This window comes from Delphinapterus leucas, chromosome 14, assembly GCF_059928025.1.
Source record: "Delphinapterus leucas isolate spDelLeu-1000000601 "Yukka" chromosome 14, BTC_Dleu_Yukka2, whole genome shotgun sequence".
NCBI lineage: Eukaryota > Metazoa > Chordata > Mammalia > Artiodactyla > Monodontidae > Delphinapterus > Delphinapterus leucas.
The window spans coordinates 82,189,994-82,203,765 of NC_143142.1; the positions used below are offsets into that span (position 1 = coordinate 82,189,994).

The following is a 13,772-nucleotide window of genomic DNA, read 5'->3' on the forward strand; positions in this document are numbered from 1 at the left end:
AAAAAAAAAAAAAAAAGAGCCAAGAACGTAAGGAAATAAAGCAGTAGGAGGAAGAATCAGCAGCAGGAAAACAGATATTAGAAATGAGCCTTTTGATATTAGAATGTCAGACATAGATTATAAAACAACGATGTGTACCTAGTCTGGGGAGAGGAGAGGGTGTGCATTGAAAAGAATAAATTAGGATAGAGAGACAATGAGAGCCAGGAGTGGCTGTGAACAAAGTCCCAACAAAGCAGGAAGGCAGGGGGAGCCGTGCTCCAGCAATTTCTGAGCCAAAGTGCTGGCAGCTGTACTGGTTTTTTATATAATTTCTGAATCTGTGGGGGGGAGGGAAGAAATCAAAATAATGAAAAGTACCCTAGAAAGAAACTCTATCTTGAATATACCCGCTCTCTACTTTATCCCCACTGTGCTGCCTCAGTTTAATTCTTTTGCCTGTCTTGTCTGACCCACTACTATAGCCTTTGTATTACTTTGCTAGCGCTGGCATAGCGAAGTACCATAGACTGGGTGGCTTAAACAACAGAAATTTATTTCCTCACAATTCTGGAGGCGGAAAGTCAGGGAAAGCCAAGGAAAGTCCTTGGCTTCTGGATGGCCACCTCTTCCTTGTGTCTTCACATGGTCTTATCTTTGTATACGTCTGTGTCCTTATGTCCTCTTCTCATAAGGACACCACTCATATTGGATTAAGGTCCACTCTAATGACCTCATTTAAATTCAGTTATATCTTTAAAGACTCTATTTCCAAATACAGTCACATTCTGAGGTACTGGGGTCTAGGAATTCAACATATGAATTTTGGGAGGACACAACTCAGCCCATAACAGCCTCTGGACTTCCCTCACTTGTCCCTCACCTCTAATCCCCTTGTAGAGTCTTGTCTGACTGCTCTTTCTAAACTGCAAACCATTCACCTAATCCAAATTCTTAATGGCTCCCCATTGCCTAAAATAAAGTAAAATCACCTTAGAATGGTGTACGGTTGTGACACAAAATGGAACTAGAGGGGCATTAGCTCCCACCCCACTGCAAAGAAAATGTGATCTAAGTCAGAATAAGGCCTTGCTACGCAAACACAATTCCAAGTCGAGTATCCTGAAAACTGACCCCACCCCTCCCCAGCAAAAATCTGGAGCCCCTGTAGAAAGCATAACAAAGTTCTTTTCTGCTCTCCACCCTCCAGATTCGCCACCTGGCACCACTAGCCTCTTAAACTAATTTACATTCGGGCTTTACCCAGCAGGCTGGCTCCTAAGCACACCAGGCTCTTTGCTTCTGTAGCATTAGCATGAGTTCCCTCTAGCAGGCATGCCATCCCGCCAACAGCATGATCATCCTTCAACCCAGGAGGTTTGGCATCTCCCTCTATGAGTAAGCTCAAGCACCTTTTATTCTCTGAAGCTTCCGTAATGACCTCCCCCCCACTCCAAACAATCATTCTTCCAACACACACGTATAGGCGTGCGCACACACGCACTGCCGCCACCACCATCCTATCGCAACCAGCACCTGTCCCATGCATCGAATGGCATTATAAATGAGTCCTCAGCTTGAGATCAGAGACTGGGACGTGTCTATGTACCCGCAACCTCACACAGCCTCCTGGCACACAGCCAGCATTCATTAACTGTTTATTGAATGAAAGCTAGGAGTGGATGGGAAGGAAGCCCTTGAGGAGGGGGAAGCTTCATTTGGCTGTGATTTAGCAAGGGGAGCAGAGACTTTGTGAAGATTGCATTGGTGGGCCATGCCCTGGAGGCAGTGCCCCGGCTGCATTTCAGGGCTGCAGGCTCCCTCTCCCTCGTTTCCTAGTCTCCCATCTTTCTTTTTCCCCACCTCTAAATCATCCCACACGCAGCTGCTAGAGTAATGGCTCCAAATAATGGCTGCAAACATGACCCATGTGACTTCCGCTGTTTGGAAACTTTACTAACCACCAAGGAAGTTCAAAACTAGACCTTCCACCACTGCCCTTCCTCTAAGCTTGTGACCAAATGTATTTTTCATTTGCCCCAAATGCAAAGAGCATTTCCCTTTCATGGGATTTTTCCATGAAGCATTTTTTTTCTGGAATCATACCTAGATTTCCAGCCTGGTGCAGGCACCTTTCAACGTCCCCCAAACTGGAAGTAACCTCTGCCACTCTCAACTCCCCAGACATTGTTCTATGCTACTTATCAAGTTCCACTGTACATCACGGTTACTCTGTCCTCATGTTTACATAATGTATAGTACGTACCCCCCCTTAGATTATAAATGTCTCAAAAACAGTGACCTCCTTACTCATTTCTTCTTCTCCTCATAGCAAACTGTAAATGTCTATTCAATGTATTTAGAAAGGGCTTACAATTCTTTAGATTACTGTTATCAACATTCATCCAATAAAAGACTAGAACATCTCAAAGTGTCATTTGAACAATAAGGTATAATAATTTGCTCTTTGGTTCAGTTCTGCTATTTTCACTGAAAACATAATAGTCAGACTGTGTTAAGAATAAAAGTTCAAACACTGTCAGCTCAAAGAAACACAATACCAGTAATTGGAAATGTTTCCATCTTATTAAATGTTCATTCTTTTAGGAACCATTTGTAGGATTTAAGGAAAATAAGAGGAAGAAGTAACAAGTCCTATGTTCAATAAATATTCTTTATTTATATTTACTGACTTATTTAAATGAGCAACTATGCTTTTTAAAAGATAACAGGGACATAATTTGAGAATTGTGGTGCCACAAGCTAATGGGACACAAAATGGTCTCATTTGGGGACATACACTAATGTTACTGAGCTCTGCCTCAGAGACAAGTATTGAATTCCCTGGCTGTTTCCAAATGAAAAATGGTATACACACTTTCAATTGTAGCACCCAGTTTGTAAAGAGAAATAAATGTCCTCTCTCCATTAGTGGAATGAATTAGGTGGATGACCTAAAATTTTCTGAAGTTTTGGGTTCTTTATATGTCAAGAAGGAAGTTATCCTAAACATATACATACACCTTCAGTAAAAGCTATTCTGGAAACGTCAGTGCTGGCAGCGTATAGGACTTCATGTAGCCTGCCAAGAAATGGAACAAATATGTTCTCAAGGGGTAATTTGCTGAAATGAGAATATTAAGTTTCTTAAGTATTCTGCTAGTTAAACGCACATAAATGCTCACAGAATTCATGCCCAGACATCATCCTTATTGGCCCTACTAAACCCAGCAGGTATGACGTGTATAGCTATTTACAGTGCTATTAAATGTGAATATTGCGTCTCACATCTCCATCCTTAGAAAGCTTTCTATATCAATCTTCTACGGAACATAGGCCTTTCTCTCTGGGCAGATTATGCGGAAGACTTTTTTTTTTTTTTTAATGTAGGTTGGTTAAATAGCTTAAGTCAGGGAAAATTTTCTCCCATTGAGATTTATTGGATTGTGAGTAATCTCTCAAGGGAAGTGCCAGAAGCCCCATCAGCTGAGTTATTTAATTAAAACTATTGTGGAGTAAGTAGAAGAGATGGTGCATAGGGGAATGATTTCTCATTGATCCCTGAAGGATGGGCTTGATAGTCTTAAAATTCTTAACGGTTTCAAAATCTTAAATGTCTTCAGAAATGTTCTCGAAGGAACAGAAAAGCTATCCTGTTTGCAACCTGTACTCCCTATAAAAACCAAACAAAAACAAAAACCAGCAACCAAGAGCAGAGCTTAGAGACAAGTTTTCTTTCTATAAACGCTAAACCAGCTGCCCCTGGACGGCATTGGCTCAAAGAGAAAGCGGGCTGCACAGCCCTAAGCTTCTGGTCCTGAGAGCTTGACCTTTTTCCTTCTTTCTTCAGTTATTTATTTTCCTTTCGCTTCTTCGTTTTTAAATTGCCCAAATCCAGCATTTTTAACTCACAAAATTTTTTATCATTTTACCCTCCATCAGGGCTGTGATCTGTCAGGAGGCACATCCCCGTAAGGTCTCTTTGAAGGTCCCTGACGCCTCCCCCTAATCCTACGAGAAGTTTCTGAGAGAAGATGTGGTGAACACAGCTCCATCGGGGCTGTTCTCAACCTTTGATGAGAGGAATTTTTTTTAAAAGAATCTAGAAGCCGAGACAGTCCAGGGGAGGGTCTCAGTGTGCGTGGGCCCAGCAGGTTCCGATTACCCGGAGGGGCTCTTACTCACGAAGCCACGATCCCCACCCTGCACTCACACCACAGGCCAGCAGCACCCACTCTGCAGAGGAAGCATGTTCCAGAGCCCGCGGTTGGCAGCCACCCGAGTGCTGGGTAGAGGGGGGTTGTGGTCACAAGTGATAGAACACTTGTGGTCACAAGTGTTGTCTTGATCGCTGAGGGCTGGAGGAGGAAAACCCAAGAACTGTGTGTCTCCGCTGCACGAAGACCATCTCCGAGGGCCACAGGGGAGCCGGGGCTCCTGCTTCAGCTGTAGTTCATCCTTGAGCCAAAGCCACCCTTATGCTATGGTCATCTTGGAAATAACAATAGCTGCTCAAGGAAGGGTAGGGCTTGTGGAAGTAAACAAAACCACCACAGGCAAAGATCACAGCCAGGTGCCTCCCCTGCTGTGGACCGCCTGAGTGGATTTCCCAACAGGTCTAGGGAAAATGTTCTCTTCCGGATGTTGACCCGGCTGAGAAGTGGGAAAGCCTGGGCGGCCTCGCAGGGCATGGAGGTAGCACAGTGGACACAGGCCTGTGCCCTCAGGTGGACAAGCAGAAAAAACTATTCTCACCAAACCCAAATGTGTATTTGTTCCTGTACGTTAAACTTTACCTGCCATTCAATTGTTGAATCTAATTTTGTATATCAATCCAGTATTGCCTTGTTTCAGAGCTGTTTTTTATGTCTCCCTTTCTGATTTTTGATTACAGAGCTTTACCCCAAAGCCTGAGCACTGAATCTCATGGTGATATGTGCTCTCATGCATCTCCTCCCTGGCTTAGCAAACGGAAAGCAAGTCAATAAAAACAACCTTGGCCCCGGGTTCTGATAACTAGTCCACTTTCAGATTCCCATAAATTTCACCCTTGAGAAGTGCAGTGACCATAACCTTGCTTTCCATGAGTCTTAAAATGCTCTTTATCATTTGCCTTCTCTATGTACTATTTTATTTAATTAAGGAGTGAGACTTCTCAGCCTTTAAAATGTTTTTAGGGCTTCCCTGGTGGCGCAGTGCTTGAGAGTCCGCCTGCCGATGCAGGGGACACGGGTTCGTGCCCTGGTCCGGGAAGATCCCACATGCCGTGGAGCGGCTGGGCCCGTGAGCCATGGCCACTGAGCCTGCGCGTCTGGAGCCTGTGCTCCGCAACGGGAGAGGCCACAACAGTGAGAGGCCCGCGTAATGAAAAAAAAAAAAACCAAAAAAAAAAAATTGTTGTTTTCATCAGTTGGCTATTTCTTATTGATACTACTTAATATCTTTTCTCTTCCTTAAATGAAAAACTGCTGAAATGTAACATTTCACAGAACCCTTTTTTATTCTCATATATGTATGTGTATAACACAGTTATACAGATGGGGAAACTTTCATGACTTATTTCTAAGCTTGTAAGAATGGACCTTAAGAGAGTTTATTATTTATTAATATTACCTATTGTTACCTATTAATAATTATTTATTAATTCTTCAAACAGTAGATATGAAAGAATTTTTTTCTTATTCTTCTACCTCACTTAAAAACAAACAAACAGGGCTTCCCTGGTGGCGCAGTGGTTGAGAGTCCGCCTGCCGACGCAGGGGACACGGGTTCCTGCCCCGCTCCAGGAAGATCCCACATGCCGCGGAGCGGCTGGGCCCATGAGCCATGGCCGCTGGGCCTGCGTGTCCGGAGCCTGTGCTCCGCAACGGGAGAGGCCACAACAGTGAGAGGCCCACGTACCGCAAAAAAACCCACAAAAAAACCGAAAAACAAACCCAACCTCAAAGCAAAAGAGAAGCATCTGACGGGCAAAGCTGAAAGAATCCAGCAGGGACGAAACATGCTGGTATGTATTGGTGACCCATGTAACAGGAGAGTAAGAAAGACTCTTTTTCCATGGCCTCTTAGCCCTGTTTGGAATTTCCACTGACAGGCAAAGAAGGCTTTTAGAAGGCTTCCCCTCCATCCTTTTGCACCTTTCACTAATATATAAGGTAGTGCAGTTTTCTTCTTTCCTTCTGAATTTGGGATAGATAACACACAAGCTGAAATGAGAGTATGAATATATTCTCAAGATACGTTGCAGAATATAATTGCATAACCCATCTGGATTCCTATGCCTTTTGAAGCATTAAGTCGACATGTTGAAATAAACCAAGCCATGAATTTTAAACCCGAATAAACTGCATTCATTGCTGATCAATCCTATGTGTTGGCTTGCACAGTACGTTAAAGCAGAGCCAAAGTTATCTATTTTTTAGATAATATTTAAAGCAAGTCTCCTGAATGCTACTCCGCCCAGCTCCAGGTCCAAATATTCTGACTTACCTCCTTCAAGGTAAACTTCAAATTCCCCCCTTTCAGGGAATCTATCCTGAGTTTCCCGGTTGAAAGTAAATTCTATCCTCTGAACTACAATAGCACTTACTCTTTGCTTTACGTTATAATTTGTGATATACAACTTTTATCTCCCCTAAAACTCTGTATTCTGTTTAGAGCTAAGATCATGTCTTTCTAGCTTCCCCACCACAGACATTATCTTGAATATAGTAGGTTCTCAATAAGACTGGATGAGTGAATTAATGGATAAGTGAATTCGGTCCCACAAATCAGCACACCCATTTCTACAGCCAGATCTGGGCCACTCCCCCATTTCCAGATTTAAATAAAATTTAAGTCCTGAGATCACCCCAACATTAGAAAAAAAAAAAGTAACTGGCAAGAGAAAAGCAAATACTGACGTTGACGGGAATAGAGATAAGACCCATCTAAGACCGAGCATGGATGACACACAGGGAGCCCCATCCCATCCAGGAAAGAATGAAACCTTAAAAAGGAGACAGTGAGGAACATCCCGTGTCAAAGTTGAGATGGGGGGGTTGGAGTGTGGAAGATCACAGAGTGAGAAATCTATGTGATACAGCAACACAGAGCAGAATGTGTGGAGGGGACCATCTAACCCTCTCCTGTACACATGAGCTAGACGGAAACCCATCTGGCTCCTACACCAGTTACGCGTCCGTCCTGCATCTCGAGTCTCCCCCGCTTCTTCCCTCCCACCCCTCGCTATGCCCTCTCCAGTCTTTAACACGAATGCTCCCCCCACTTCGATGTGACCATCCTTCAATGCCACGGCCTCAGCTTCTGTCCCATGTACAAGTACTTTCTTAGTTAACCATCTTCTTCACGTGTGCTGGGTGATCATCCAGATGACTCCAAAATTGGTATTTTCAATCCTGAACTTCATTATGGTTTGTCATTCCATTATTTCAGCCGTGAGCTGGTCAAAGGCTACCTTACAACTCAATGCATCTGAAACTGAACTTATTTACTCTTAATTTCCCATCTTTTTAAGTGAAACCATCATTTTTCAGTCCCTGAATCATAAAAATTTGGAATCCTTGTTTTCCCTCCTCCAGACCTCCAGGCCAAATCAGAATGAAGATCTTACCCTTAACTTAATTACCTGTGAACTGCTCAAAATTGCAACTGTATCCTTCTTCACTGTTTTTATTAGAAATTCAACAGATTTGAGAGAAGTTTCATAAAACGTTTTTAAGACAGATGGGAAATAAAACACCTGCATAAGAAAAACACCTGATCGTGAACTTGGAAGACCCTTGTATTCCTTCCTGGTTCTATCTCCTTCCTGCCTGTGCTTCGGAGATCTGCTTTCCTTAGAGTTTTACCACATGTTTGTATCTATAAGTAGCATATTGTTTAGTTGCATGTCTCTAAACTTTAAAGGAAAGGAATCATCCCCTGTGTGTTTTTTTGAAACTTGCTTTTTTCTTTCACACAATGTTCCCCAAATTCATCCCTGTTGATGAGCCTCGCGATCAGTCATTCATTTGTTGGCTATCACAGTGATCTGCTGCCTTAAACATTCTCAGGCATTTCTCCTACATGTGGGCAATCCCCAGAATATACAATAGAGAGAATGATTAGGTCTTAGGAATGGGGTTCTTTAACTAGCTAATGCAATATCATTTTCCAAAAGAGATGTGATGGTTAATTTTAGGTATTAATTTGGAGGGTGGTTTGGGATAAGATTAACATTTAAACTGGTGAATTTTGAGTAAGCAGACTGGCCTACATAATGTGGGTGGGCCTCATCCAATCAGCTGAAGGTCTGAATACAATAAAAAGACTGGCCTCCCTGGCCTCCTTTCCACCTGCATCTACACCATCACTGGCTTTCCTGGGTCTCCAGCCTGCTGGCCCACACTGCAGTCTCCATGATCACATGAGCCAATTCCTCACGATAAATGTCTTTCTATACACAGACATATCCTATTGGCTCTGTTTCTCTGGAGAACTCTGAATATTACCAATACCAATAATACAGTAGATCCACCAACTTACACTCCTACTAGCAGTGGATAAGCGTTCCAATCCATAAAATAATAGTTGTTCACCCTGCCCCTTAAACTCTTCCCCTTCTGTAAGGATGCAACTAGTTTAAATTTCTAGGTGGTGAAAAAAAGTGGTCATTATGTGTCTCCATCTGAAAACATTCAGAGACTTCCCACAGTCTACACTGCAGGGTCAAGTTCCAACCCCATTAGGCTCAGCAACATTGGGCCATCCCATCTTTCCAAGTTCTTCTCCGACATTCTCTTGCCCCATGGGCTTCGGCTTCTTTTTTAAACATAGGATCTACTGTATAAAACCTTACCTGGGGCCCCAGAGCACCTCTGCTGTAAGAGCAGAGAGAGGGTCCCACTGTCACAGTTTCTTCCTCACCCTCAAGGCTGCCTCTCAGACGGTGAGGGGCCCAGGAGCCCGGGTGAGACCTACCCCTCCTGGAGCTCCATGCTCCAGGCACACCATCCAGTCTCTGTCCCCTGCGTGAACCAACTTCCTCAGGCCTTCTCCACACCACCAGAACCCCCGGAGACACCCTTTTCTCTTCTTCCCTCACACCAGTCTCTCGATGCTAAAAAATTCCTGGTACAAACTATTATGTATTAAATAAGCTACAAGGATATTTTGTACAACACAGGGAATATAGCCAATATTCAATAATGACCATAAATGGAGTATAAGCTTTAAAAATTGTGAATCACCACATTGTACACCCGTAACTTATATAATATTGCACAGCAACTCTACTTCATTTTTTTTTTTTAATTGTTCACGTTCACCCTGCTGGTGTCAAGCTCCCCTCCCTCTCATTTCTGGCTCTTTGGAAACACCAGCTGGTGTCATCCTGGTGCCACAGCTCAGCAACCTTCAGTTGGTTAATGACCCTGAACTTCAGTTTCCTCAGCTGTATCATGTGAGCACGCTCATCTCCCGCCTGGTGTTTCACAAGCATTAAACGAGAGGACAGGCATTTACTTCACACACAGTAGACACCTAATCAGAGTTAGCTAGCAGAGTTTTGGGGGTGCATCATACATTTAGGGGGACATTTCCATAAATATAACTACATTTGCCATAAGTGACTAGTAAAGCCAGAGACACATGGGTTACGGTAATTTTCTCCACAACCCCACTTCCACCACAAACTCTGCCATGAAAGGGCCACCTTTGAAATGTCACCTCTCGAGTGGCCTCAGCGTATTCTTCCACGAGGCAGTGAAATAAATGCAGCCATTCTTGCCATTAAATGCTCTAAATCAGTTACTGATTAAGAAATGCCTGTTCTGAAGGTAACTCATGTTTTAACATAATTTTGCATTAACAATATCATTTATCCAGAAGAAGACATCCAATTTGCTCTTCAACTCTGGGCTGAAAGCTCAAGGGGGAGGGAGGCCTAAAGGACAAGCAATGATGGATGTCTCCTCATTCAAGGGCCCCCGCCGGCTCCTATGCCCCCCAAACTGGCACTTTCCATCCTGTAATTGCAACTCTATCCAGTGGACACAAACGAAGTCTGAGAACTTGAGCAGATTACTGGACCTTACTTCCCTTCAGTGTCCTCACTCGAAAATCAAGGTTACGTCCACAGTCAAGTGTGCAGGGGGCGTTAAACGAGAAGACCTGGGTAAGGCACTGATCCAGTTCCTCACACATCAACAGCTTTCAGTGAACAGGAGAAACCAGTATATTTAGAGAGCATGTGGCTCAATTCCTTCACCTTTTTGAAGATCTTAACGATCTATTATACAGATTAAGATTTCCGGATTCCAAGTCCAATCTTTCACTGTTAACTAGATCATCAACTCCCCCTGTATGTTATACAAGCATGTGTTATTTTATTTGTAGATCCTAATATGTTGTTAATAAAGCACACATGGAAGAATTTAAGTATATTTAAGGTTAATTTAGTATATTTAAGGTTAAGTATATTTAATGTAAATACAGCTACTATATTTTATAAATTCACTATCATTCTTAGTTTTAAAAAAATATGAACCTCTCCAAACCTCAAAAGTGAATGAAATACTCTCACTGGCTGGTTAATGCAATCTATTCTTTAAAAATATAAATGATCAAAAACAACAGCAAAATATGTTTAAGAATACCATCAGATTCTAATCTGAACTAGATGGAGAGTTGGCCGCCCCCTTCTTGGTGACTGACTGAAAATCTCACCACTGTTTTTGAAAAAGCCCCATGAGGCAGAGATCTCCCTTTTCCTGTCCTCAAAATAGTAACAGGAGAAATAAATCTGGATGATAAAATTAAGAAAATATTGCCAAAATCATTCATACATGATGCTAAAAATCCTACTTTGGTGTGGCAACCATAATTTAGTTCTCAATAATTTAGTGCTACCCTCTATCCTAAACCTTCACAAGAGGTCAAGCTACCTGTTTCTGTTTTGTTTTGCCTTTAATAAAAATTGCGTATGTTTAGGGCATATACAACAAAATGATATGTGGAATGATTACTGTAGTCAAGCTAATTTACACATCTTCTCCCCATATAGTTACCATTTTTTGGTGATAAGGGCACCTGAAATCTACTCTCTTAGCAAAATTTCCAGTGTTCAAGACAATGATATTAACTATCATTAATGTCTTCATGCTGTACATTGGGTCTCTAGACTTGTTCATACTACATAACTTCAACTGTGTACTCTGACCGACATCTATCTCCCCCGTTCCCCACCTCCCCACCCTGGTAACCACTGTTCTACCTGTTTTCTTTTTTTCCTTCTTTTTTTTTTATTGGGGTATAGTTGATTTACAATGTTGTGTTAGTTTCAGGTGTACCTGTTTTCAATTGGTTGCTCTTTACAGAAATCGGAATAACCTGATTTGGGACCCAAACTACAAAAGCTCACCACACGAGGCAGGGTGGGGAAGGGCATGTATTTCTGGCCATGGTGGCTCAGGCCATGTGTCAAACAGCTCACCCCTAAGACCCTTCCCATCCTCTCCGTCACTTGCATGGCTAATCAGAGTGGACTATACACTGAAGACTTGCAAACAGCATTTAACAGGTGGCTGCACACAACAGCAAATGAGATCTTGCATGGCAAAATGGAGTCTGTAATAAGTAAGTATTTAACTAAAGAGATTTTGCTAATTGACACTCTGTAAGCCTCGCCCATATACACAGAATTATTATTGAGCTTAGCTACACCTAAACAGAAAGGGAAAACTAACACATGGGAATTTTTCTTACTTCCTGACCATTAGATATTCCTTATATAGTACTTTAAATTGTTCTTTTATAATACGGATTTCTTAAAAAGAAAGCACTATATCAGGTGGTATATGATGTGCTCTGCTGGATGTCTATTTGGGATATAATTTGACAGACACCAGACAAGAAACACACAGTCCCAAATTATTTCCTTCCCTAGACTATCTCTGACAACTAAAAATTTCATCACTAGTCATTTTGTATCAAAAGCCTAGGAAATAATAACAGTGACAGTAATAATAATACCTACCATTCCCCAACTACCATGGGCCAAGTTCCATACATATATGATCCCTAAACCATTCAACAAAGAGAAGGGTATTATTAACTCAATTGACTATTCAGGAACCTGAGATTCAGAGGGACTGAGCAGCTAATATAAGGTTATAAAGGAAGTAAAGGCTATAAAACCCAAGTTTTTCCAACACGTCACACCCAATCCATGTGGCTATTACTTGTAGGACTAACTAAGCTTCAAACTACAATCACTGGTAGATATGGCAGGAAATACTTCAAGAGATCATTTGATTATTTCTGAGATGACAGCTTGCAATTTCTGAAGCATCTTCTCTAGTGAAACTTGGATGAAGCTAAAAACAGAGTCGGTGCTTGAACTCTGCCTAGGATTCACTAATAAACCCAGATTTGGTATTACAGAAAGGACTCTGAACAAGCAGGGTTGGAAGCAAAAGGAAATGGGACTACGTCACAGGAGGTGTCTGACCCCTGAACCCAAACATTGCCAACATCAGCTTAATCTAGGTTCAAGTTCTCATTAAGACAAGATAAAACCTGTGCCTTCTCCCATGACATTTGAATTCATGAGACGCTTCTTCTACTCAGAAGTGATAGCACATTAAGAAAAACGGAACTCATTCACAGTATTATTTCTTTGAAACAATAATATAGAATCTAGAAATGGAATTGGAAAATGACACAAAAATATGATATAGCATTTCACAGTTTCTACTTGGTCTTTACAGAAACAAATATTGTAGATGGGTAAAAAGGTAAATAAAAATTTCACTTACCTGATGGAACCACCTGTATCACCTTTTCCCAGGTTCCATGTGGGAAAGTATGAAGAAAGCAGGAATAGAAGCCAACGTCCACCTCAGAGGCATTACAGAAGGACAAGGTCATATCGTTAGAGGCCGTGGTTGAATTTGAAAAGTAAACCCTATCAACGTACGGCTCTCTTATGATCACATGGTAAGAAGGGTTGAAAATGGCTATGGACTCTCTCTCCAGTGTCTTGATCTTGAACCACTCCATCTGGGTTAAAGTGTCCTTTGATGGATACACACATTCTAGGGCCATATTCTTAGCAAGTTTAACAGTTGTGTCCCAAAATATCTGTTCACATGGAGCTGAAAGACACACCATCATGTGATCATGTGAATTCAATTAGACCTGATGCTTGAAACACCAAACAGACATCTGAAGCTTGCTCTAGACCTAGCAAGATAGTAAACTGAGGCTAACAGTTTCTACCTTAGTCTAAAAAGGTTTCCACTGCTGATAATTGGTATTTACAACTTGTAGTTTTTCTGAACAATTGAGAAATTATCTAAGCCAAGTAAGGGCATTATAAATTCTGAACATGTCACACTATAAGACTAAAAAAGGAGTACATTCTTTAAATGAAGACATTATCTTTACCTTTGTATACATAAAGAATAGCCAAGAGGAAAGTAAGGTAATCCATCTCTGGAACCTGTTTGGGAGGCCAGTCTACAGAAAGACAATTTATAATGTCACATTGAGAGCCCCAGCACGATGCACTGTTTCCTTCCTCTCAGATCCTATCAGCAGTGTCTTCTTTATCTGAAGTATGAACACAGGAAAAAGGTCTTAGCTTCAAAGTCAGGTTTGCTCTCGTACAAAGATGGGCAGATTTGAGTTACTTCTCTCTCGGGGAAATAGCTTATTTTCAAGCTTTCATTTTCTACAAAGATTCATTCATTCCAACAAACATTCTCTGAGTGCCTGCTCTGGGCCCAACTCTGCTCTAGGTGATGAGGATA

At 41.9% G+C, this 13,772-nt stretch overlaps 1 protein-coding gene across 2 annotated transcripts in view; it reads right to left on the reverse strand.

Annotated features, from left to right (window-relative positions):
* The window catches only part of CD226 (CD226 molecule), an 89,210-nt gene extending 75,690 nt beyond the window's left edge, over positions 1-13,520 (reverse strand). The window contains exons 1-2 of one of the 2 annotated variants that reach the window (XM_089895314.1): positions 13,408-13,520; positions 12,777-12,858 (exon numbers count right to left, since the gene is read on the reverse strand). In XM_089895314.1, the coding sequence (XP_089751440.1) occupies positions 12,777-12,858; positions 13,408-13,419 (94 nt within the window). In that variant the 5' untranslated portion in view covers positions 13,420-13,520. Of the gene's footprint in view, positions 1-12,776; positions 13,116-13,407 lie in introns of both variants that reach the window. The other variant, XM_030762002.2, reaches the window with a different exon arrangement.
* Positions 13,521-13,772: the final 252 nt, after the last annotated feature.